The 27,750-nt window shown below is 40.6% G+C and overlaps 2 protein-coding genes across 2 annotated transcripts; both read right to left on the minus strand.

Moving 5' to 3' along the window:
* Positions 1 to 211: 211 nt before the first annotated feature.
* LOC113070900 (endoplasmic reticulum chaperone BiP-like) lies at positions 212 to 4,276 on the minus strand. Its single transcript, XM_026244264.1, has 9 exons — positions 4,151 to 4,276; positions 3,345 to 3,502; positions 2,810 to 3,041; positions 2,585 to 2,722; positions 2,383 to 2,495; positions 1,912 to 2,302; positions 1,486 to 1,723; positions 1,229 to 1,396; positions 212 to 1,139 (listed from the first exon to the last, which is right to left on the minus strand). Exons 2-9 carry the CDS (start codon positions 3,458 to 3,460, stop codon positions 574 to 576), a joined length of 1,962 nt encoding a protein of 653 aa, XP_026100049.1. The 5' UTR covers positions 3,461 to 3,502; positions 4,151 to 4,276; the 3' UTR covers positions 212 to 573.
* A 4,526-nt stretch (positions 4,277 to 8,802) lies between these two features.
* LOC113070916 (endoplasmic reticulum chaperone BiP-like) lies at positions 8,803 to 27,251 on the minus strand. Its single transcript, XM_026244268.1, has 9 exons — positions 26,832 to 27,251; positions 23,609 to 23,835; positions 18,750 to 18,981; positions 18,525 to 18,662; positions 18,321 to 18,433; positions 14,503 to 14,893; positions 13,904 to 14,141; positions 13,636 to 13,803; positions 8,803 to 9,963 (listed from the first exon to the last, which is right to left on the minus strand). The coding sequence occupies exons 2-9, from the start codon at positions 23,791 to 23,793 to the stop codon at positions 9,407 to 9,409; spliced, it is 2,022 nt and encodes a 673-aa protein (XP_026100053.1). The 5' UTR covers positions 23,794 to 23,835; positions 26,832 to 27,251; the 3' UTR covers positions 8,803 to 9,406.
* Between the last annotated feature and the right edge of the window lie 499 nt (positions 27,252 to 27,750).

The following is a 27,750-nucleotide window of genomic DNA, read 5'->3' on the forward strand; positions in this document are numbered from 1 at the left end:
CTAACAGGTATGGTATCACATCTAGAAGTTCCCATGCTTACAAACTGGGCATGATTGTTAAGATAGAAACCAAGCAAGAACCGTTTTGGAGAGACCCAGCCAACAAGACTGAAAACAAGTTCTCATTTTTTTTATAAATTTCAGTGAAACAAATACGAATTCTCAGTTCAGTGACAAGACAAAAAAAAATAAAGAGACCCGAACAACTGTAAATATTTTGTACAAACTTTTATTTTGTAATTGTGGTAGAAATGTCTTCTACAATTGCCAGATTTCAATAAATAACTTTTAGTATGTGACATGACATTTACCCAGAACCCCCTCCCACCCAGCGCCCCTCACAGAACTGCCTGAGAACAGCAGCATTGAGCCTCAAACCAGGCTGACTGAAATCTCCACCGGAGTGAAGAGAAAATAAGACAACAAACGCAACTCAAACATTTCCCTCAAGTCTTTCCCGAAGAGAATCGAGGCTTTACGTTCCCCCAACCTCATACAAAATGTCTGTTGTGTTCAATATGTACACCTAGAGAGGCGAGGGCACCATGCAACTCAAAACAGAGTCCAGATGATCTACAACTCGTCCTTGTCGCCCTGTTCCTCGCCCTCTTCCGGCGGTGGGCCACCCGCGCTGCCATACAGCTTGCTTACGATGGGCTGCACGATTTCCTCCAGCTCCTTCTTCTTGGCTTGGAATTCCTCGATGTCTGCTTCCTGGTGAGACTCCAGCCACTCAATCTTTTCCTCTAAAGCTTTCTCAATGGCCTCCTTGTCTTCGGACGACAGTTTGCCGCCCAGCTTCTCTTTGTCCCCGATCTGGTTCTTCAGGGAGTAGGTGTAGCTCTCCAGCTCGTTGCGGGCGTCGATGCGCTCCTTCAGCTTCTTGTCTTCATCTGCGAAGCGCTCGGCCTCGTTCACCATGCGCTCGATGTCTTCGGGCGTCAGCCGGTTCTGGTCGTTGGTGATGGTGATCTTGTTCTTGTTGCCCGTGCCCTTGTCCTCCGCGGTGACACGCAGGATGCCGTTGACGTCGATCTCGAAGGTGACCTCGATCTGAGGGACGCCGCGGGGAGCCGGAGGGATGCCGGTCAGGTCAAAGGTGCCCAGGAGGTGGTTATCTTTAGTCAGGGGACGCTCGCCTGGAAAGAGGAGTGAGAAATTAGAAATGGCTATAAACTAATCGAATAGAAATGGGGTCATAAATGTTTTGACACCAAGCGTCACTCACCTTCATAAACTTTGATGGTCACGGTTGGCTGGTTGTCAGAAGCGGTGGAGAAGATCTGGGATTTCTTGGTGGGCACAACGGTGTTCCTGGGAATCAGTTTGGTCATCACTCCTCCGACCGTCTCAATGCCAAGGGTCAAAGGGCAAACGTCCAGAAGCACCAGGTCACCTGTTCAACACATTTCAGTCATTAATCACCTCATAAAAGACTTGTGTGTGACTTATACAGCACAGATTCTGGTTTGTAGAGGGACTCACCAGTATCTTCTTCTCCTGACAGGACTCCAGCCTGGACAGCAGCTCCGTAAGCCACGGCCTCGTCCGGGTTGATTCCTCTGGACGGCTCCTTGCCGTTGAAGAACTCCTTCACCAGCTGCTGGATCTTGGGAATACGAGTGGAGCCACCGACCAGGACGATCTCATCGATGTCGGTCTTCTTCAGGTCAGAGTCTTCCAGAACCTTCTGCACTGGCTTCATGGTGGAGCGGAACAAGTCCTGCAAGAAGAAAAGCAATAAACATTGTTTTTTTTTTCCATGCATTGAACAGATACAGGCACAATCACTGCTTCTCTAGTCTCTGGGAGTTCAATGCGGGATTCACAATGCGGGATTGCTTTGTTGAACTGTAAACTCGAAGTTGTAGTTTTGTCAGGGTTTAGTTGGAAAAGTAGAGCGTCTCTTACCATGTTGAGCTCCTCAAACTTAGCACGGGTCAGCGTTTCGGAGAAGTCTTCACCCTCGAAGAAGGACTCGATCTCGATGCGGGCCTGATGCTGGGCGGACAGCGCTCTCTTGGCCTTCTCCACCTCTCGACGCAGCTTCTGCACGGCGCGGTTGTCCTTGCGCACGTCTTTGCCGGTCTTCTTCTTGTAGAGCTTGATGAAGTGCTCCATGACGCGTTGATCGAAGTCTTCTCCACCGAGGTGAGTGTCTCCATTGGTGGCCACCACCTCGAAGACGCCGTTATCGATGGTCAGCAAGGAAACATCAAAGGTGCCACCGCCCAGATCAAACACCAGGATGTTCTTCTCACCATCCCTCTTGTCCAGACCGTAAGCGATGGCAGCAGCGGTTCTGTGGAGATCAAGATGTTCAACAGGGTTATCATCAATTAAATCATAAAAGAAAAAAAGCATAAGTAATTCTATACGTACGGCTCATTGATGATCCTCATGACGTTCAGACCGGCGATGGTTCCTGCATCTTTGGTGGCCTGGCGCTGGGCATCATTGAAATAAGCGGGCACAGTGACCACAGCATGTGTGACCTTTAGAAGAACAGAAACAGATCAGATGTTGAGTTTTACTGCAGTGCAACAGATGATGTGTTTTCTGTGTGTTGGAGACAAAACTTTACCTTCTTTCCAAGGTAAGCTTCTGCGGTCTCCTTCATTTTAGTCAGAACCATAGCAGAGATTTCCTCAGGGGCGAAAGTCTTCATCTGACCTGATCCGATGTCCAGCTGGATGTGAGGCTTGTTCTTCTTCTCAATAACCTGGAAGAGACACAGCAGGTGTTTAGTGTCCTCGTTAAATACAAAGGGACAAATACAGTTCAGACACAGGCTGGCAGACAGGTGTACCTTAAAGGGGAAGTATTTAATGTCCTGCTGCACGGTCGAGTCGCCCCATGTGCGGCCGATCAACCTCTTGGCATCAAAGACGGTGTTCTCAGGGTTAGAGGTCAGCTGGTTCTTCGCAGCGTCTCCGATGAGTCTCTCACCTTCGGTAGTGAAGGCCACGTATGACGGAGTGATGCGGTTTCCCTGGTCATTGGCGATGATCTCAACACGGCCGTTCTTGAACACTCCAACACTGGAGCAAATTAAAATAGAATGAGCACACAAGAAACTGAAAACTTAAGGTTTTTAAGCTCAGGATTATAAGAAAATGATAAACGATTCAGTGTATGAAAAAAAAAAGTCACCTTTAAAATACGGTGTAAAAATATTATAAAAGAAATGTAAAACTGAACATTAGAAATCAATAATAAATCTAGAATTATATAAATTTAAACCAAAATAGAGGAATAAATACTATACATTTTATGTTTTTAAGGGAACATTATTATAAAATAATATATATAAAAAATAAAAAAAAATCTAAACTCATTCTCACCAGGAGTAGGTCGTCCCGAGGTCGATTCCAATCACTGTCCCAACACTATCCCTCTTGTCATCCTCTTCGGCAAACACGCTGCCGGCCACCAGCAGGAACAGGCAAAGCAATCGCATTTTGATGTTGATCTCGTGTCAAATGATCTCTGAAAAGAGTACCTAAAAAGATAAAAGGTCAGAGGTCAGAGCAGGTACATAATGAAGCACATTCGACTATAAAGCAATGCATTTTCATGCAAAAACTAATGAATGGAAAAATACTACACATCTTCTGCACGGTTTAGAATGAAGCATTGAACCCAGCTGCAAATGCAGATCAAGCCATTTAAATAAAGAATGTGAAAATACCAATTAAGTATCTAATAAAGACCAATACAAACAATAAAAGATACTATAATGTCAAAAAAATAAATTAAATAAATTTAAAAAAAAAAAAGTCTCCTGGTACTGATCACGGATCATGAAAATCCGCATTTTGACCAATTACTTACAATTATGATAAAATGTAAAAAAATAAAATAAAAAAAAGTTACTTAAGACGAAAACCTATTAAGACTTCTAATTTTTTTTTTATTCGGCTAGTCTTCCAGCTAACGTAACCATCTAATGATGAATGAATGAAGGAACAAGCAGCAAACAAGACACATTTTTAATTGCATTTACAAACACTTAAAAAAAAAAGGTTATCTTTAATTAACAATGTAAGCAACGTTCCTCAAGACTATCAAAACAGTTATAACGGTTGCTTTGATACAGCTTTTTATTACATAAACCAATTATATTAATAAATTAAATGAGATGACTTACCTGGTAAGTGTAGTAATGAGCTCCGCTGTGCAGAATGTGGTTGCAGTCTGTATTTATATTTGTATTTGTCCTCTTCTCTCGTTGCTTCTCGTGGTTTCTCTGAGTCTGAACTGTAACTCAGTGCGCTGCGCTCCGCTGTATATAAGCCGTCAGCGCTTCCCCGTCGTGGAGCCTCGCCATTGGTCGGAGCGCAGCTCGTTGGAAGGCGCTGATTGGTGGAGCGTTGCACGCTGGCTGATGCTGATTTGCACAGGTACAGTGCGGCCGATACGTCATCGATTGAGGCGAACTGTAACGATTTGATTGGTTTGCGTCAGTATCAGTTCAATAATTCGGAATATTTTTATTAAAACGTACAAAAACCCACTCATTCTTCACAGGTTTAAACACAGCATGTGTTTAACTCACATATACGTACACATAACATATCTCTTACATATATTCTCAAATACAATCATGTACATTATCCTCCTCTAATTTCAAAATAAATGAATGCATACATTTTTTTGTCATTATAAATACACATTTGCCTATGAGACCATATATATATATCCAGGAAAAAAAGCTTATTTAGCTGATTAAGTGTTAATAGATAACCAGTGAGGGTCAATTGAGAACCAGTATGTGTGTTAAATGCATGCATGAATATTTGGCACATTCACAGTGATATTGTTGTGGTTTTGTGACTCATTAGCAGAGCAACAACAAACCAGAAATGATCAGTTCTCATGTAATGATGCAAGGATAAGGAACAATCTCGCAATGCTTTTTTGGTATGATTTCTAAAAAGTAGTTTGGCTGCTTTAAATGGTTATTCTTACATATAGATTATGACTTCTTCATTTAATTTTCTGAAATGATTTAGCATATTTCAGTATAGCTTGAGTGTTATATTTTTATTTTGTATCTTTCATTTGCCAGTGTTGCTAATTAAAGGCATCATCATGTCATGCCTTTGATATTAGTGTGAGGAAATAATTCAGATTTTCAATCATGTGGGCCTTGTAATATATTATTTCAATCTGGAAATAGTGTCTCGTTCAAAGTTACAAAAGGGTTGGAACAGAGTCTTTTAGTAATTCAACATTTCATTTCAAAATTAAGTTAGGGAGATATTATGATATTATAGACACCTTCCTTCAGATGCTTTATAGAACAGATACAATGATCTATCAATAAAAATTAAATAAAACCTCAATATGTCAAACGTATATTAGCATAGTTAAATCACTGTATTATGAAACCATTGATATAACGACATACCAGATATTCTTGATATTGCCTCTGAATGGTTAATCATACACAACAGATTGCTCTCCAAACAAAAGGAAGAGGAAGTCAAGAGTAATAAAAATAAACAAAAGGTTTGTTGGGCCCTCATGCTGTGTCAAACACACTTGCTAATGTCATTTAGACACTATCAGTGATTGGAAAGTGTAAATCTGCAACAGAAATGATCAGACTTCATGTAAATGATGACATTTTCACACTGAACTTGTGATTTTATTGTGTATTATGAAAATGTTGTAAATGCACAGCAATGAGCCAAAATTGTATTCATTTATAAATTAATGTTTACTTTTTCAATTTTTCTTATTATTAGTAATTATTATTATTAATTTAGTAATGAATGAAACAAGAAAATTAAAAATTTATATATTTTATGTCATTAAACTTTATATATCTGTTAACACTTTACGATAAATTTCCATTAGTTAATGTTAGTTAATATATTAACTGACATGAATAAACAATGAACAATACATTTATTAAAGTATTTATTCATCTCTGTTAATGGAAATACAGTCATTCATTGTTAGTTCAAGTTAATTCACAGTGCTTTAATGTTAACAAGCACAGCTTTATATTTTTTATATTTAACCAAGATTAATAAATACCGTAGAAGTGTTGTTCATTCTTAATTCATTTCAGCTAATGAACCTTATTTTAAAGTGTTACCATACATTATAGTATTTTTTTTTCAATAGTTGTAGGTTTATTTTATTTTTGTAATTTTTTGCATTTTTACTTTTTTAAATGGGGTGACCATATTTTCGTTTTCCAGAAAGAGGACAGTGGGTGTGTTTGGGGCGGGGGGCAGTGGTGTGGTTAGTTGTTGGTTAAAGTAATGCCAAAGGTAGTGCAATGGCCACATTTCAAATATCAAGACTCAAAATATGTAATTTCCACAACTAAAAAAACATATTTTACAGTCTGTATTGCATATTGATTATAAACACAGTAAAAAAAAAAAAAAAAACCTTGCTAGTGGCCCTTGTTCACAAAACGTAACTGCTTAGTTTCATCATAGGTAGAATGCAAAATTAATTTATGCTACTTTTTAAACCTTTAACCCACAGGTGAAAATCAACCCATGGCAACAGTTTAAAAGTAGCCCTATTCCATCTCCACTAGATGTCACCCTTTTGTACAATGCGCAATGTTACAATGGAAAGCCTGTTACATCACATTTGTTCATGCTTCCGCTATTTCTGAATCCTCTAACTGTATAGCCAAGGCCAAAGAAACCATTCAAGAACTTTCAAAAAATATATCTAAATTATGACCTATGCTCTCAATGTCAAATGCAGAAATGTTAATCCATGCATTTATGACTTCAAGGTTAGATTATTGTAATGCTTTATTGGGTGGTTGTTCTGCACGCTTGGTAAACAAACTACAGCTAGTCCAAAATGCAGCAGCAAGAGTTCTTACTAGAACCAGGAAGTATGACCATATTAGCCCGGTCCTGTCCACACTGCACTGGCTCCCTATCAAACATCGTAAAGATTTTAAAATATTGCTTATTACTTATAAAGCCCTGAATGGTTTAGCACCTCAGTATTTGAATGAGCTCATTTTACATTGTACTCCTCTACGTCTGCTGCATTCTCAAAACTATGGAATTTGATAATACCTAGAATATCAAAATCAACTGCGGGCGGCAGATCCTTTTCCTATTTGGCGCCTAAACTCTGGAATAACCTACCTAACATTGTTTGGGAGGCAGACACACTCTTGCAGTTTAAATCTAGATTAAAGACCCATCTCTTTAAACTGGCTCACACATAACATACAAATATGTTTTTAAAAAGGATTTTTAGGCTGCATTATTATTAGTTATTATTAATATTATAACGGTATTATTAATCTGCTTCTCTTTTATTCCGAGGTCACCAGATCCAGTCTGTATCCAGATCAGAGGGTCACTGCAGTCACCCGGATCCGAATATGAATCTGGTCCCTGTCATCCCTCCCGTTCACTTTCAGATGCCATCTCCTTATCCTTCCGGTCTCCAATTCACTCAATCCCCAATCTAGAAATTAATTACAGACACACCTGTTTCCCATCAGTGGATTTAAAAAAAATGCAACAGCAGTGTCAACAGCATAGCAGTGATTGTAAAATAAATGTTTTCTGAAAGACAAAACTTAGTGATCATGTGGACAGAGAAGAGAAGTGGTCCAAGCACTGAGCCTTGATGTACCCCATTAGCAAGATGTTGCGACATGGACACCTAACCTCTCCAAGATACCTTGAAGGACCTATGTGAGAGGTAATACTTTAACTGCTGGAGTGCAGTTCCTGAGATGCCAATGGATGCATGCAGATACACTCATTTGGAAACATAGGACAAGATGTTATAAGTCCCCACCACACTAGTTGGATATAAAGTTGCCACCACCAACAAATGTTCTGGGCCACCAGCAGATGAAATAGAACCCATCTTCAGCTGTGTTCCTCTGCAACTGCCGAAGTACACTATTTTCAATGGAAGAATGTTTTTGACTTATTATCTGACAAGTCAAGAAAATAAAGCTATTGAGGCTAATTAGAACTCCTGTGAAGAAATTGTGCAAACCCCTCAGATGACCTCAGATGATGCCAACCCAGAAACCACATACAGAACTACCAAACATTGCTATAAGTTTGATTGCATCATATAATAATTTCTCTTAATTGTCTTTATGATCTATTTGATTACATTTTTAATAGATTTTTCCATACATTTCTGCCATAATGTACATTAACTGACAGTCAGCTACTACTAAATATTGTAAAAACTTAATTTTCTTTAAAGTTGCTTTGCAAGGATTTTATCGTAAAAAGCGCTATACAAATAAACTTGAATGAATCGAATTCAGACTTGTTTTTGCAAATCTGAGAATAGTCAGAATTGTGGGATATAAACATGATATAAACTCGCAACACTGATTAATTTTTCTCTTGATTATGAGATTATATCTCGCAATTCCGGCTATTTTTCTGAATTTTGAGTTTACATCTCGCATTGAGTCTAGAGGTGGGAACCTCTTGGAACCTCAAGATTAGATTTATGTAAGGGCACCTAAGTTGTTGTATTTCCAGCCTAAGATTGGAACCCACAACCCTAGGGTTATGAGTCAAACTCGCTAAACACTAGTCCACAACTTCCCATAGGTCTAAAGAAGAAAAAAATCACACTGAATTAAATGCAAACCTTAAAATGTATTGTTGTTTTTTCTTCCCATTTAAATCAACCCAGTATTATAAAACAAATGCCATGTAAGCTGACTGCAGTCAGGACCAGGAGTCATTTGTATCAAAGCAAGGCAGAACTGAGACAAATAAAAAAAATCACGTAGTACATAAAAATTAAGCATATTTAAAAATATAAAACTAGTTAATAAAATAAACAATAGGACACATACAATAGACAAAATCTTCTAAGATATAATTTAAGATACTGTAAAACATCTAACTGTTTATGTTCACGTATGACATGACATAGACTGTGTATATGTGAATACTCCACACAGAGTGCATTTTGACATAATTGTGTGTGAATTTGACAGTATAAGTGCAATAAAGTGTGAAAGAGAATTTAATTCAGGATCACATGCATCTGAGAGGCAGATTTTGTGCTTGAGCTTCGGCTGTGTGTCCATCATAGTACCGTCAATAACTCTAACCTTGCCAATAACTAGTACAGTGAAGTTAAAGAAATGTATCACTTTAGACAATCAATTTAGAAGTTAGAATCGTGATACATATGTGAATATAATTTTCCCACACCCCTAATCGAGCCACAAACCAGGCAGACAAAATCTCCAATAGAATGAAGAGATAGCAAACGCAACTCTCTAATGCTTCCCACCAAGTCTTTCTGAAGAGATTTGAGGCTTTACGTTTGCCCGTCTCGTACAAAAATGTCTGTGTGTTCAATATGTAAACCTAGAGAGGTGAGGTGCAACTGAAAACAGATTCTGGATGATCTACAACTCATCCTTTCCATCTTCCTCCTCCGGCGGTGGGCCGCCCGCACTGCCATACAGCTTGCTTATGATGGGCTGCATAATTTCCTCCAGCTCCTTCTTCTTGTCCTGGAAGTCCTCAAGATCTGCATCCTGGTGAGACTCCAGCCACTCAATCTTCTCCTCGATGGCCTTCTTGATGGCCTCGTTGTCTTCGGATGACAGTTTGCTGCCCAGCTTCTCTTTGTCCCCGATCTGGTTCTTCAGGGAGTAGGCATAGCCCTCCAGCTCATTGCGGGCATCAATGCGCTCCTTCAGCTTCTTGTCTTCATCAGCAAAGCGCTCGGCCTCCTTCACCATGCGATCAATGTCCTCGGGCGTCAGCCGGTTCCGGTCGTTGGTGATGGCGATCTTGTTCTTGTTGCCCGTGCCCATGTCTTCTGCGGTGACACGCAGAATGCTGTTGACGTCAATCTCGAAGGTGACCTTAATTTGGGGGACACCGCGGGGAGCTGGAGGGATGTCAGTCAAGTCAAAGGTGCCCAGGAGGTTGTTATCCTTGGTCAGCGACCGCTCACCTGGAAAGATTGAGGGAAAGAGTGAGAACAGATTTTACTCTGAAGATTGAAGGAACATTAAGTCGCTGCTAGATATCACATTTTCAAAACAATAAGAAAGGTGAAGTTTGATGACGATATAAAGGACAGTGGAATGATGGGGCACATTATTTCAGTGTTTCTCTGGTAAATTGAAGAAATTTCTACATTTTTTGACAGTATAAAGCATTAATTGACCTATTATAAATTTGGACAGTAGAGGTATTTTATGAAACACATTCTAGTTAATGTTTGTCATTAGATAATAGACCGTTATACTATAATTGCAGTTAGATAAAGTAAGAAACATGATTGATAGGGAGCCAGTGCAGAGTTGACAGAACCGGCCTAATATGGTCATACTTCCTGGTTCTAGTAAGAACTCTAGCTGCTGCATTTTGGATTAACTGGAGTTTTTTTCATTAAGAGTGCAGAACAACCACCCAATAAAATACAATAATCTAACCTTGAGGTCATGAACGGATGAATTAATATTTCTGCATTTGACATTGAGAGCATAGGTCATAATTTAGATATGGCATGACCAGGTACTGAAGGCCATTGCGGAAGCCATTGCTACAGGAGTCGAGTGGGCCGAGCGCTCCCGACCCTCCAAGCAAGCCATTGCCTTTGTCAGAGCTGGAGAGCTGCCAAAACCAGCCGCAAAAACATCTGCAAGTATCTTGGCTACTGCGAGGGACTGGCAACTGTTGGTGGACTTGGAGCAGCAACTCAAGTTCCCCAACCATGCTGTGATCACCACCTTAAGACCCGACATCGTACTCTTGTCGGAGTCCACTAAACAAGTAGTTCTATTGGAGCTTAGAGTCCCCTGGGAAGACCACTTGGAAGAGGCCTTTGAGAGGAAGCTCCAGATGGTGTTGCGGATGGCTCTTCTCCTCCTCATCCCATCTATACCTAACAAGCTTAAGTCTCTGGCCAGGGATCGGGCTATAAAGCCCCTGCATCCTGCCTCTATTGGGAAACACCTAGCTCTCCATCCGGCTTGTCTGCACTCACTGACCAGTCCCTCGTAATTGGCGAGCTTCCTCTCAAAGGCCTCTTCCAAGCGGTCTTCCCAGGGGACTGTAAGCTCCAATAGAACTACTTGTTTAGTGGACTCCGACAAGAGTACGATGTCGGGAAGCAGCAGAGAAAGCCTCAAGATGGCTATGGCTTAAGAGAGGAGATCCATGGAGGTAGGGTAGCTAGATTTGCCAACTGGACACAAGCTGTGGTCTGATCAACCACAGTTCGGTTGCCTGGATGAGGGTGTATGATGTTGAAAGACCCAAAACACTCAATGAGTCCAGGAACATCACTGAAGATGTGTCCAGTAGCATCAGCCATCAAGTCTTAGACAGCACATTTTTAGGTCCTGTAATTAACACCTCTTTTTTTCAGAATTTAGCAGTAAGAAATTACTTCTCCTCCAGGTTTTTATATCAACTATGCATTCCAAAAATTTTTCAATTTAGTATGTTTCTCCGGGCTTTGAAGAAATGTAGAACTGATTTTAATCAGTATAACAGTGAAAGCTAACACCGTAGTTCCTGTTGATATCTCCCAAGTATAACAAGTAAATAATGAAAAGTAATGGCCCTAGTACTGAGCCTTGAGGTACTCTAGCGGTACTGGTCCCTGATTATCTGGCGGAGTGAATGGAGAAGACCCACCAGATCCAGTACCCATTCTTTGGGATCAGAAGCACGCTCTGCAGCTACTTTTCCCCATCATTGCGGATCAGCCCCCTCAGTCCACTGAGTATGAAGAGCTCTTAAAGGTGGTAACTCATGCCGTGGCCAAGTTGAACATTGATTGGCCCACCCGAGAAAAAGGCTGAATCACGGAAAAGTAATGTCGATGAGAGTTTACTGCGCACTGAGCCACAAACTACATGCTGGAGCCTGCCTTTTTTCCACCCATCTTCATACAGAGTTGTCTTTAAAGGCTCCAGTCAATAGGCAGTCCGGTCAGTCAATAGGCAGACATCCCCTAGTTACATGTTTCTTACATGATGCGCTCAGGCTAAGCCCTTCAGTATGATCTCGTGTCCCCACGTGGGACCTAGCTGTGGTGTTAAGATGCTTTCTGTAAGCCTTCGATTGAGCCAATTGAGGAGATCTCTGGTAGCCATCTCACTATAAAGACTACCATTCTTCTGGCGATATCTGCTCTAAAGACAGTTGAGGATCACAAGCCCTCTCAGTGGCCCCTTCTTATCTCAACTTTGCACCTGGTTGGGCCAAAGTGTTTCTCTACCCTCAAGTGGGGTATGTTCCTAAGGTCTCCTCCTCTACCCCCCGGCCTGTTGTAGTACAGGCCTTCAGTCTTCCTCACTTCACGGATCCAGGCCAGCAGAAGCTTAGAAGCTCAATTGTATGTGTCCAGTACATCCACAGAGCTGTGATGTGGAGAAGGGTGGACCGGTTGCTTGTGTACCATGGTCCCCCTAAGAGAAGTCTTCCAGCTACAAAACAGACCCTCAAGATGTAATCTCAATTGCTTATAATCCCTCTGATCTCCCCTCACCTCTAGAGGTTAAGACTCACTCCACAAGGAGTGTGGCGGCGTCCAAGGCCTTTCTGGCAGGTGTCTATATTAAGGACATCTGCAGAGCTCCAGGCTCTCCTGTTTTCTCACCCTAGCTGTGCAGGCTTCCACACTAGGCAGGGATTTGAATGTCTGGCGGCGTAGGCATTTTTGTTGCCAAACCCTCCTCCGATGCAACTCGTGTGTCTGAAAAGCAACGTCTCAGGTTATGCATGTAACCATGGTTCCTTGTGTGGCACTGTGTCACAGTGCCACACTTCCGGCATCTCTGCTGGCACTTACTTCATTCCTAGAGGATGACGCCAGCTTTGCTGCACATGTTTTTAAGCTTCCTGGTCGCTTACATCACCCACCTATGATGTCTCGTCCATCCGTTGGGCTGATTACACACATGATTCAGAGCCGGTCATGCTGAAGTCATTCCCAAAGCATTCTCCGAAGCAGTGTCTCATTCCTTCGAGGAACCATGGTTACATGCGTAACCTGAGACATTTTTCATGGATTCGTTGTGCTGATATTCTAAATCCTTGTTTACAGTGCTCCATTTTTTTGTTTTATTTTGGATTACTTGACTTTTCCCTTGTTTTTCTTTGTTGCCTGCACTCTGGATATTGTTGTTTGGACTGCCCTGTCTATACTTTGGACTTTTTGTCTGTTTGGACTACGTATGTTTGTGGACTATGTTTCCCCCTTATTAAAAGCTGTATTTGTATCTTCAATCTTCTTGTCTAAGTGCAGTGCGTAAGAAACACCATGCCACCTAAGATTGCTGTTTTCGAGCAAATAATGACTTAAAATGAAGCAAAATCTAGAAATAAAAAAAAATCTGTTAAATATGACTGATTATTGAATATAACTATCTTCAATAAAATGTACCTTTTCATTTGAATAATATAAATAAAAGTAATGTGATTTAACACCAGCAACATTTTAAGCGAGAAACGGCTTAAAATGTAGCAAAATATGGGGTGAAATCTTCTTAAAAAGTTTATTGAAATTCCTTTTTTTAATCTTTTATCTACATTCTTTTCATATAACCTATTAAATACAAATTGGGTCATAAAAGTAAGCCAACAACATTAAGTAAAAAATGTTGCTCACCTTCATAAACTTTGATGGCCACGGTTGGCTGGTTGTCAGAAGTGGTGGTGAAGACTTTGTATTTGTCAGTGGGCACACCGGTGTTCCTGGAAATTAGTTTGGCCATCACTCCTCCAACCGTCTCAATGCCCAGGGTCAAAGGGCAAACGTCCAGAAGCACCAGGTCACCTGTTCAACACATTTCAGTAAGCATCTCATAAGAGATTTGGTGTGGTTAGACAGCCCAGCCCTAGATGTGGGCATCATTAAAGGTTGTACAGGGACTCACCGGTTTCCTCTTCTCCTGACAGGACTCCAGCCTGGACGGCAGCTCCGTAAGCCACAGCCTCGTCCGGATTGATTCCTTTGGATGGCTTCTTGCCATTGAAGAACTCCTTCACCAGCTCCTGGATCTTTGGAATACGAGTCGAGCCGCCAACCAGGACGATCTCGTCAATGTCAGACTTCTTCATGTCAGCATCCTCAAGAACCTTCTGCACTGGTTTCATGGTGGAGCGGAACAAGTCCTGAGAAACGCACAATACATTGATTATTTTCCATGCATTGAACAGACACAGGCACAATCACGCTGATTAAAAAAATTACATAAACTACGATAGCATTTTTCAACATTTTGAATTAGTTTTAATTATTAGATTTTCTGTTTTCATTTTAATTCAAAAGTTTTAGTAATCTGCTGTGAGTTTTAAGACATTTTCACAAACATAATGACAAGACACGTGGTCAAGCATGTATCATATAATAATTTGAGCTCTGCATTTTACCCATCCAGTGGTGAACACACACCTGGAGCAGTGGGCAGCCATTTTTTCTGCGGTACCTGGGAATTTGTTGAAGGATTTGTTGGCAAACCAGAACTTCTCTTACCATGTTGAGCTCCTCAAACTTGGCGCGGGTCAGCATCTCTGAGAAGTCATCACCCCTGTAGAAGGACTCGATCTCAATGTGAGCCTGATGCTGGGTGGACAGTGCTCTCTTGGCCTTCTCCACCTCGCGACGCAGCTTCTGCACTGCACGGCTGTCCTTGCGCACGTCCTTGCCGGTCTTCTTATTGTAGAGCTTGATGAAGTGCTCCATGACACGCTGATCAAAGTCTTCGCCACCGAGGTGAGTGTCTCCATTGGTGGCCACCACCTCGAAGACGCCGTTATCGATGGTCAGCAAGGAAACATCAAAGGTTCCGCCACCCAGATCAAACACCAGGATGTTCTTCACACCGTCACTCTTGTCCAGACCATAAGCAATGGCAGCAGCGGTTCTGTGGAGAGCAACAAGATGTCCATCAGGGTCATCATTAACCAAAACCATAAAAAAATACATAAAATAATATTTTATTTTATTTCAAGTGACAAGACTTGCAATAAAAACATGAACTGAAATAAAGGAAGAAACAGCTTAAAATTTATCAAAATATGGGGGAAATAATAATAATAATAAAATATAGGTTACTGATGCAGGTGTAGGCACGTCCACCTGTTACGCAGGTCTCAGATTTAACCACTCAGGTCAGACAGTTAAAACCTGAAACTGCCCAACAGCCCATTGCGATCAATCCCCTGACTGTTGCAACGGTGGTTTCACCATTGAGCCCCGTCTACTGCCTCTGACTGTTTACTCCAGTGAGCCCCTGTTATGTCGTTCATTCTTGACTACTTGTTCTCTTCACACTGCTCTCCAGCCTTCGACTTTACCCACAGAGGAGTCCAAAGTGGTCTTTATCATCACTCTGCTCTCTGGGCAAGTGGCTCTATGGGGAACAACGGTTTGAAGCCGCATTCTGCAAACTAAAGAGTTGCTTTGTTTCAGCTCCCATTCTGGTGGCCCCTGATCCCTCCCGTCAGTTTTTTGTCTTGGAGGTCGCCACGTCCGAGTTGGGGGCTGGTGCGGTTCTTTCCCAGCGTTCTTCCACAGATGGTAAGGTTAACCTTTGCGGGTCATTTTCTCATTGTTTGTCTCCTTATGAATGTAATTATGACATTGGCAACAGAGAGTCGGTGGCAGTTAAGTTCGCTTTGGAAGAATAGCGTCATTGGTTGGAGGGTTGGGAGGAACCTTTTATAGTCTGGACCGACCATAAGAACCTTGAATAAATCAGTTCTGCTAAAAGGTTAAATTCTAGGCAGGTTCGGTGGGCCTTAGTTAAAATTTTTCAATTTCTTATGGTCCAGGTTCTAAGAACATTAGACCTGATGCTTTGTCTCGTATTTTTAACAGATCTGAATGCCCGTTGTCTCCCGAGTCCCTCGTGCCACATGACATTGTGGTATTGGGTATGACTTGGGAGATCGAGTCGAGCCTCCGCCTAGATGCCCACCGAGTAGTTTATATGTGCCAATATAATTATGGTCCGAGGTCATCTGTTGGGGGCATTGTTATAATGTAGCTTGTCATCCAGGGGTAAATCGTACAGTATTTCTCATCAAAAAGTGGTTCTGGTGGCACTCTATGGCCCGGGATATACTACATTTTGTTTTGGATTGCACTGTCTGTGCCACTTCTAAGGTTTCCAATTGACCCCCTGCTGGGCTCCTTCAGCCACTGTCAGTTCCTTCGAGACCCTGTTCCCACATTTTGCTAGATTTTGTTTCAGGACTCCCGCCGTCACAGGGTAACATGGCAGTTTTGACCATGGTGGACCGGTTCTCGAAGGCAACTCATTTTGTTCCTCTGCCCAAATTACCCTCAGCCAGAGAAACAGCGGTTGCTGTCATTGATCACGTCTTTCGTATTCATGGCCTCTTGGTGGGCATGTGCTGCGTTTCCACCGCAGGAACTTTACCCAGGAACTAGGGACTTTGGCCTGGTACTCGGTGTGTTTACACCGCGGGAAACAGGAACTAAATAAAGTTCTGGGTAAACAAATGCCCCTCAGAAAGTCCCTGCTGGCAAGGTAGTACTTTTTCAAAGTTCCGGAACTTTCGGGGGCGGAATTTGAGCACTAAACATCCTGATTGGTTGAGTTCACGCAGCATTGGTTGAGTTCAACCACCATTTATTCGGATCATTTTCAAAATATTACTGTTATTGTGTCATGAAATGTAATTTTAAAAGTATTTCAAGTGAGAATGTAGTTGTTTAAAAGTCAAATCTGTGGTTTATTATTAAAGACAGCACCTATTTAAAAATGTGTTTCGCCAATCTCAGAGACATGAGCTCCACGCGATCAGCGAGAGCTCAATCCTCATGTATCCGCCAAGAGCAGCCTCACCTCGGCTACACCTTCTGAAATGTGCCGCTGGCTCTGACCATCTTCAGTGGTTAAACAAAATATAATTTGTTTTGGATAAATCTAACAGGTTATCTTTGGTCTGTATTTAATATATTTATATGTTAAAATGAAAATAAAAAAGGCAAATTTATGTAATATTAAGTTTCATTGTAATGGCTGTATATATACACATATCCCTGAACTAAGTACATTTCTGCAGCTCTTATTATGTTTAAATGAAAACGAAAGGAGGCAATGGTGTTTGCTATTTGGCTATTTAGTTTTATTGTAAATATACAGAGAGGAAAATTGCAGTAGCCATGACGAGCTGATTGAAGTTATCAAGTACGCTGCTGTTTGCAGATTGACCGGACTTGCGTCGTCGCGGACATCACACTCCCGAGTCGATTGCGCAAAGTCTGTACTACCGAGGATGCACGTCCAAAATCAGCATACTTTGTATTGAGAAACAATCGCAAACCTACGTCACCAGTCTATTTGCCTAATCTTCCCGGTACTTTACACCGCGGTGGAAACGCAGAAAGCAACAGGTCTGGGGGAAAAAAAGTTCCTGGTACAAATTTTGGTGGAAACACGGCAATGGTTTCTGACAGGAGGGCCTCAGTTTGTTGACATTGTCTTGCTAGTTGTTACTCTGCAACTCTTGGTTTTTGGATTTCTTGCCTGAATCTTGGATTACCCTTTTGCCTGAGTCTCCTGCCTTGTTGCTTGTTTGGACTGTTTGACTGGGTTGTGCCATGTTGCCTGAATTTTGGATTAAGTTTCTGGATTGTACAAGTGGGGCACAATACACCAAGCGCTGGTGGCCATGGAGCTGTCCCCACCTTGGTCGCCAACATGTCCAGTTCTGATGCTCACTAGTCCTGTGGTTCCCACTCCAGAGTCTTGACCTGTCATGGTTGCCAGCCCAGAACATTTTCATAAGAGTAAAATAAAGTTAAGTCATGGCCTAATGGTTAGAGAGTTTGACTCCTAACCCTAAGGTTGTGGGTTTGAGTCTCGGGTCGGCAATACCATGACTGATGTCCCCTTGAGCAAGGCACTGAACCCTCAACTGTTCCCCAGGTGCCACAACATAAATGGCTGCTCACTGCTCTGGGTGTGTGTACACTTTGGATGGGTTATTAAATGCAGAGCACAAATTCTGAGTGTGGGTCACCAAACTTGTCTGTATGACGTGCCACTTTCACTTTTTTTTCATAAGATAGCTGATAGCCCAGAACCTCTCCACAAGATAGCCGCTAGATCTGAAGATCTTTGCCCGAACCCGATGGGACCTAATGGGACCGACGGGTTTGGGCTTAATTTATATCATTTTACACAGGCTCGGGGTGGACTCGGGCTTGTGCTACAGTTTGCGCGGTAAATGAGCGGTCACGTGATATGTTTTGATATATATATATATATATATATATATGTAAAGCATATCAAATTAAAATAACACTTCTATACTTACGGCTCATTGATGATCCTCAAGACATTCAGACCGGCGATGATTCCTGCATCTTTGGTGGCCTGGCGCTGGGCATCATTGAAATAAGCGGGCACAGTGACCACAGCATGTATGACCTTTAGAAGAACAGAAACAGATCAGATGTTGAGTTTTACTGCAGCGCAACAGAGATGACCTGTTTTCTTGGTGTTGGAGATGAAACGTTACCCTCTCTCCCAGGTAAGCCTCTGCAGTCTCCTTCATTTTAGTCAGAACCATAGCAGAGATTTCCTCAGGGGTGAAAGTCTTCGTCTGACCTGATCCGATGTCCAGCTTGATGTGAGGCTTGTTCTTCTTCTCAAATACCTGGAAGAGACACAGCAGGTGTTTAGTGTCTTCGTTGAATACAAAGAGACAAATACAGTTCAGACACAGGCTGGCAGACATGTGTACCTTAAAGGGGAAGTATTTAATATCCTGCTGCACGGACGAGTCGCCCCATGTGCGGCCGATTAACCTCTTGGCGTCAAAGACGGTGTTCTCGGGGTTAGAGGTCAGCTGGTTCTTCGCAGCGTCTCCGATGAGTCTCTCACCTTCGGTAGTGAAGGCCACGTATGACGGAGTGATGCGGTTTCCCTGATCATTGGCGATGATCTCAACACGCCCGTTCTTGAACACTCCAACACTGGAGCAAATTAAAAGAGTATAAGCACAAACTAATAAGTTAATTATAGTAGAGCTGAAGATCTTTGCCTGAACCCGACGGGACCCGTCGGGACCCGACGGGTTCGGTCTGGTTCGGGCTTAATTTCTATCATCTTACGCGGGCTCGGGCCGGGCTTGGGCTTGCGCTCCGGTTTGCGAGGTAAACGAGCGGTCATGTGATGTGTTTCGATTAGCATGAGAAAGATGCGAAAATGAAAGCTGAGCAGGTGTAACGGAGGCTTGCCTCTGGTGATTACGTTTTGGTTGCACCAGCAACTAAAGCAAAGTCTGAGGTGTGGAAAAGTTTTGACCATGTTTATAATGAGAATAATGAGTGAATAATGACGCACCATCAGTGAGCGCAGGAACACACTGAAGACATCTACAGTGGATTCAATCATTTTCCTCCACATAAACATGTAGACCTAGCCTAATCTCTGTGAGTAAAGGTTTTTCAAATGATAACTAAATATTCATTGAGTCTTAAATGCATAATGTTGACAGAGTATTTACGCTAATGTTGGCATTATTCTGTTATTAAATAAAGCAAATCCGGCGGAGCCTTTATCTTAATTTCGTTATTGCCAAATACCTTCTTAATTTAAAATTTATCTTAATTTAATTTTTTAAAATGACTCGTTTTTATTGGTGCGTTGGTCTATTTATATGTTAAATGAGCCTATGTCTAGAATGCTGAGATGTTACGATGTGACACAGGACTTATTTTATTTATTTATTCCAACTTCCAAGTGGTCTAGTCTACATTAGTTATGAGTAAATTATGTTAAAACATGAATAAATTGCTCATTGTTGGCAAAAGGCAAAAGAGCTGTGTGCGTGCACACATTTGAATAATGTCGGGCTGTAAACGGGTTCGGGCTTTAAAAAAGCTGTCAATCAAAATGTACTTGTCGGGCTCGGGCCGAAACCTGTCGGGCTCAGGTCCTGTCGGGCCTAACTTTTAAGGCCCGATTACAGCTCTAAATTATAGATAAAACAGAAATGTTTCAATACTGAGCATTACTAGGAAAAAAAAGATCCATAAATGTATTCTTCATAAAATTCTTTGTCATCAGTTAGGAACCTATTAACCTGTTATTTGGTAGCAATCTTTCCTTAGAAAGCCACATTTCTAGCATTTGTAAAACTGCATTTTCCCATCTAAAAATTATATCTAAATTACGGCCTATGCTCTCAATGTCAAATGCAGAAATGTTAATTAATGCGTTTATGACCTCAAGGTTAGATTATTATAATGCTTTATTGGGTGGTTGTTATGCACGCTTAATAAACAAACTACAGCTAGTTCAAAATGCAGCAGCAAGAGTTCTTACTAGAACCAGGAAGTATGACCATATTAGCCCGGTCCTGTCCACACTGCACTGGCTTCCTATTAAACATCATATGAGTTTTAAAATCTTGCTTATTACTCATAAAACCCTGAATGGTTTAGCACCTCAGTATTTGAATGAGGTCTTGTTACATTATTGTCCTCCATGTCAGCTGCGTTCTCAAAACTCAAAACTTTGATACCTAGAATATCAAAATGAATTTCAGGTGGCAAATCTTTTTCCTATTTAGTACCTAAACTCTGGAATAACCTACCCAACATTGTTCGGGAGGCAGAAACACTCTTGCAGTTTAAATTTAGATTAAAGACCCAACTCTTTAACCTGGCTTAGACATAAAGGATTTTTAGGCTGCATTAATTAGGTAAACCGGAACCAAGAACACTTCCCATAACACCTGATGTACTTTCTACATCGTTAGAAGAAGGGCATCTTCACAAATAAGACAAGAACAATCAATGACCAATTCTCCACACCGCAGACTGAGGATTAACTTCACAACTTCACAATGTCCGGGCCAACCAGAAGCCGAGGATGACAGGGGAGGTCTACAGACTCCTGAAGACGCAGAACGCTTCCTTCAGAGCTGGAGATGAGGTGAGCCTGAGGACTGCCTGGGCCAACCTGTCCCTAGCCATCAGAGAAGCTAAGAGACAGTACTCCAGGAGGACAGCTCATCAATTCAGTGACAGCAGAGACACTAGGAGCCTGTGGCAGGGGATAGAGAACATTACAGACTACAACCCCCCACCACGGACCTGTGACAACAACATCTCTCTGCTGAATGAGCTGAACACCTTCTTCGCTCGCTTTGACCAACAAAACAGCACCACTGCACAGAAGACTCCACCTCCTCTCACTTGCGCCCCTTCCCTCTTCTGCCCCAGGCACCACAGAACTATGACCCCCCCCTCCCCCAGATCCCACACCCCCAGGTCCTTCCACTCCCCCTCCCACTAACATACAATGACATGCACCAGTCACTTTGTGCAGCACTGGCCTGCTCACTACCTTTTTCAGCATAGAACTGACGTCATTCTACTACCTCATCAGTGAGTTTAAATAAAAGAACTGCTCTTGGAATATGACCATTACCTTCAGCTCAACCTTACTAAAACAGAACTGTTGGTGGTTCCAGCTATCCCATCTTTTTATCACAGCTACTCTATGCAACTGGGTTCATCAACTATAACTCCCTCCAGGACCGTCAGAAACCTAGGAGTTGTGATGGATCATCAGTTAAGCTTCACAGACCACATTGCTACAACGACCCGGTCCTGCAGGTTTGCCTTATACAACATTAGGAAGATTAGACCCTTCCTGTCAGAGCAAGCCACACAACTTCTTGTCCAAGCTCTTGTTCTCTCCAGACTGGACTATTGTAATGCTCTCCTGGCTCTTCCTGCATGTACTGTCAAGCCTCTGCAAATGATCCAGAATACAGCAGCGAGGGTTGTCTTCAATGAGCCAAAAAAAGCTCACGTTACTCCTCTCCTCATCAGGTTACACTGGCTACCAGTAGCTGCTCGCATCAAATTCAAGGTACTGATGCTTGCTTTCAAGATGACCACTGGCACAGCACCAACTTACCTAAACTCAACAATTCTGCAAGCGAACGACGCCTTGTGGTGACATCCCAAAGAGGTTCAAAATCACTCTCGTTGACCTTTTCCTGGACTGTGCCCAGCTGGTGGAACGACCTCCCAATCACAATTCGAACAGTAGAGTTTCTACCCATTTTCAAAAAACATCTAAAGACCAATCTTTCTCGCCAGCACTTGACCAACTAATACAAACACTTACCTTTTCTTGTCTATCATATTCTTTGTAAGAAAAAAAAAACATAGCTACGGGTTCTGTGCTACACTAACTGAGACTTGTCATGGCACTTGTATACTGTTGGTGTTCTCCTGTTGGTCTGATTGCATCTATTGTTCTTCTATTGTTCTCATTTGTAAGTCACTTTGGATAAAAGCGCCTGCTAAATGATTAAATGTTAATCTACGCTTATGTAACCCCTCTCTCTCTGGTCCTCACCGCCACACCTCGCACTTACTCTGAGTGGGCCTCGAACCCGTGTCTCCGGCATGGGAGGCAGACGCACTAAAAACAAGGCTAAATGACTGCTGCCACTAGCTTCTGTCACATCTACTCGGCCTCCATTACACTTATATTAGTCTGTTTCTCTCTTATTCCGAGGTCACCGTAGACACCAGATCCAGTCTGTGTCCAGATCAGAGGGTCACTGCAGTCGCCCGGATCCAGTACGTATCCAGACCAGATGGTGGATCAGCACCTAGAAAGGACCTCTACTGCCCTGAAAGACAGCGGAGACCAGGACAACTAGAGCCCCAGATACAGATCACCTGTAAAGACCTTGTCTCAGAGGACCACCAGGACAAGACCACAGGAAACAGATGATTCTTCTGCACAATCTGACTTTGCTGCAGCCTGGAATTGAACTACTGGTTTCGTCTGGTCAGAGGAGAACTGATTCCTGGATGGAGCTTTGGTTTCTTGCCGCTCTCGCCTCTGGCTTACTTTGTTGGGGACACTTAATTTACAGCGATATCGTTGACTTGATTGCAAATGATTGCACAGATACTATTTAAACTGAATTGAGATGAATGATGACATCACTTAATTCAATGATGAACTGCCTTTAACTGTCGTTTTGCATTATTGACAAACTGTCCTGATTAATGTTGTTCAGTTGCTTTGACACAATCTTTCATGTTTAAAGCGCTATATAAATAAAGGTGACTTGATATGACAAAAAGATATATTCCAATATAATTATCATTTATATACATACATACATATATATATATATATATATATATATATATATATATATATATATATATATATATATATACACACACACACACACACACACACACACACACACACACACACACACACAGTGCATCCGGCACTTTCCTTTTCACTTTTTCCACATTTTACATTGTTACATATGTACATACTTGTATATATAAATTTGCATAGATTTCAAACTAATTTAATTTATTTCACATTGTCATTATGGTGTATTATTTGTATAATTTTTTGTAAAATAATAAATTTAATCTATTTTGGAAAAAGGCTGTAACATAACAAAATGTGGAAAAAGTGAGGGCTGTGAATCCTTTCCTAATGCACTGTATGTGCATATACACATACATACATACATGCATGCAAGCACACACTATTAATCCTGTGAACCCTGTTTATGATTTCAAACTCCCAAATTCTCACCATGAGTAGGTCGTCCCGAGGTCTATTCCAATCACTGTCCCAATAATTTCCTTCTTGTTACTTTCCTTCTTGTAACTTTCCTTCTTGTAACTTTCCTCCTTGACACTTTCCTTCTTGTCGTCCTCTTCAGTAAACCACCAGCAGGAACTACTGGCCACCAGCAGGAGCAGACAGAGCAATCGCATTTTGATTTGATCTTGTGTCAAATGGTCACTTCTGTAATGATACTTTAAACAAAGGTCACAGGTGAGGGCATATATGTGACATCTGATGGAAACATCCCATAGATGTATTGCAGATGAGCAAACACTCTAAAATATATATGTCTTGCAGATGTAAATGCAGACATCACATCAGGTTAATAGTCTCTTATTTGCTGTTTAGACAAGCTTTCAATAAAACAAACAAAACAAGCCCTGCACATCAATAACTTAAAAAAAAAAAAAAACATGTTATACAGACACTTAATATGTAATGTTATTTGATGATGTGAATTGCATTACTTATATTAATACAAAATAATTGCAATGCTTTTGTAAATGCAATTTGCATGTTTTAGAGTAATTTTCATTGCATTTTCATGATTTTAACCAGCAGGGGTCACAAGATTTTGGTGATTTTTTATTGATCAAAGACATTATACAAATTAATATAATCACAAACAAATAAACATTATTTCACAATGACAACAAGATAAAACTAAATAAAATTAAAATAAATAAATAAATTGCATCTATGAATGTGGAATTTAGCAAGAAGCGTTTTTCTTTTAGACTGTTCAAACCCAGCATCATATCCTTCCAAAACAGAACACAATCCATTATAAATTTTACTACTAATGAAACCTAAAATGTCTTGCCAAAATTTGTTTGTAAAAGTACAGTTCCAAAAGAGTCATCACAAAGTTCGAGGAAATTAAATTTAAATTTAAAAATTAAAATTATGCATTTAGCAGACGCTTTTATCCAAAGCGACCTACAGTGCAAATCAGGCTATCAAATTTTTACCTATCATGTGTTCCCTGGGATTCGAACCTCCAATTTTAAAAATCTAAACTTTGCAGGGAATTCATACAGGCACCACGTAGAGGGGTCCTAAAGTTAAGAATATCATCTGCAATCTCAGCTGAGAGCCAAGAACACATTAACATGCTTCACTCAGGGGCCATACCCACAGTTCATGAATCAAACAGGGAGCCAGATCATACAAGGATTTGAAGCAGTCTTTAAGGTGTTTATGACTTAGAATGTATGTTAAACTGACATCTTAAAGACATCTATCAATTGTTTGTACACAGCAGATGCTTTCCAGATCTTTAACAGACATCTTGCAGACGTACGTGTGCTATCTGGGTAAGTGCAGGCATTGGAACGGTTTACTTTGTTTATTACCATCTCAACCATCTGCGTGAAACATGCTTCTTGTGTATCCTGCTTGTTTCAAACGAATGAATCATGCATCTGTAGCTGTAATTTAATATTGAACAACAGTGCATATTATATTGTTATAAATGCCGCTTATTTATGAGAAGGACCCAAGGATATATGGTTACTTTTTTGTTGATATAATCCTTAATTTCCTTTTCGTTTTTTTTTTTCATTTAAATTTAAATAATAACAAAGATGACTTCCTGGTTAACAACAACATGCTGGGAAAGTTTTTAGATAACAAATCTAAGAACTTGAAAGTGAAACCAAAGTTTTGTGCATTTTATGAGTTTATTTCTAATACAAAAGCCTTCAAAGTGCTGAAAAAAATGCTACATATGTATATATACACTGTGGCATGCAGAAGTTTGTGAACCCCTAAACCCCACCTCTCAACAAAATAAGAGAAATCATACAAAATGCCTGTTATTTTTTATTTAGTATTGTCTTTAGTAACATATTGTACATAAAATATGTTTACATTTAGTCCACAAGACAACCATTTTTTTATTATTATTACATTATTAAAATAACCCCATTCAAAGATTTGGGAACCATTGGTACTTAATACTGTGTGTGGTTACCTGGATAATCCACGACCATTTATTATTATTATTATTATTTTTTATAATGTGGGGAAAAAAATAGTTCTGTTTGAGTCCCTCAATTGATGCAGAAAACTGAAGAATCTGCAGAAGCTGGAGGATTATTTTTCTGAAGAACTGTGCTCAGTTTAACTGTTCAGAACAAGAACAAAACAAATAAACAGTTGTGGATCATCCGGTTAACTACACATTAAGAACCAATGGGTTCCAATCTTTTGAATGGGGTTATTTAAATGATTTCATCAATTATTATTATTATTATTGTTTTGCCTTGTGGACTATATGTAAACATCTTTTATCTAAAATATCTTACTCAGGACAGTACTTAATAAAACATAACATGCATTTTGTATGATCTCTGTTATTTTGTTCAAATAATTCACATTTTCACAGAATCTGCAAGGAGTTCCCAAACTTGCACATGCCACACAGACACAGACACACACACACACACACACACACACACACACACACGTGTTTTCTCTGAGTTTCAGTAACTTATTGCTCTGCTCTCACTTGTATATAAGCAGGTTTTTTCGGTTTCTGAGATTGTCTGTTTCAGTGGGTGGAGCAAACATTAATATTCATTACTCTCCCGGGCACGCGCGTGGAACTGAGAATTATACTTGATGTTTGCAAGTTTAATGGAATATTGAAAAAAAAAGTAAATATATTTTCAGAAGTGAACTGCGGATGGACCATTTACAGCCCAAAAGCTCACCAAATCCTGCCCACTCCAATAAAAAAAGCCCAAAACATTGAACTCTCACAATAATGGGATAGAATGTTATTGTCATGTCAATCTAGTTTGATGAAGACCATTTTTAACGCATTGAAACTAAATAATGACGACAATATAAATCGACATTTTCCAGGTAAACGGATCAAATAAGGGGCAAATAGGCTATTAAAGATAATGACAAAATATTCAGGCACACACTGTTAAAACGGCAATCAAGATATTAACTGATACCCTCGAAAAATCACATGCATCATTTCCAATGTCAACAGTCAATTTAGGGTAAATGCAAAAAGGGACCAATATAGTCTACGTGAAAACACAACGTAGCATATTTATATTTGTTTATGCATACACCATTACAGTTGAAACTGTCATTCATTGATATAGAAATAAAATAATGTACGATAATCCGAGACTAAAACAATTTACCATAACAATAATGCGCTTACCTTCGTGTCACACTTGAACTTCAGACAGAATGAGGAAGTCTTTCGTGAAGTTGCCTACTGAACTTGACACAGTCTGAACTAATAAAGTCCAGCAGCTTTCAGTGCCACTACAAGACCAGTCTGGAGCGTTTAATCACGTCCTGATGCAGGACAGTGACCTATAGTCCCATATTCAGTTTTTGATTAAGTTTTGTGGTTTGATTTTAGAGTTAAATTGGGGTAGAGTTAAGCCTTCGTGCCATCTCCTTCCATTCTATTTTACGTTTTACTTTATAATTCATTAGGCTATATGTATAAAAAGAAAATCCTTATAAGCTATGTTTGACACACTAGGTTTGTTTGTTAACCAATGTTTTATCTTTGAAAACGGACAAACAAATGTTGTCCACCTGCCCAAGTCACCAACATCTGAGTTGCGGGAAAACCCAACTTTCATAAACCTGGATTCAAACATACCGACACGCAAAGTAAAGAATTCACGTGACTGGAAAGAAAATGAGGTTTCGTTTTTGGTTGATCACGTGATTCTAGCTGCCTAATCGATACGCGATTTGAAGATTCAGTGTCACGTGTAACATTAGACCAAATCATGCAAAGTTTTGTGCAATGCGCAAAACCCCAAATAATGCTGCGCAAGCAGAATTAGGATTATTCACTTTCATAATCACAATTCAAAAAAGGCCATTAAATTCCGTGCTCACCTGATAAATACAAACCCAAACGTGTTTTTTCTTTCTTCTTTATTTTCTATTTCACATTACTGTTTTTGTTTCTGTATTTCTTGATCAAATAAATATAGGCTTGGTGAGCATAAGAGACTTATTTAAAAAAAAAAAACATAAAAAATAGTAGTGTTCTAAACTTTTGCATTCACTCCGAAATAGAAGATGACTACTCACACAGCTGCATTATGAATGAA

This window comes from Carassius auratus, chromosome 5, assembly GCF_003368295.1.
Source record: "Carassius auratus strain Wakin chromosome 5, ASM336829v1, whole genome shotgun sequence".
Taxonomy (NCBI): Eukaryota; Metazoa; Chordata; class Actinopteri; order Cypriniformes; family Cyprinidae; genus Carassius; species Carassius auratus.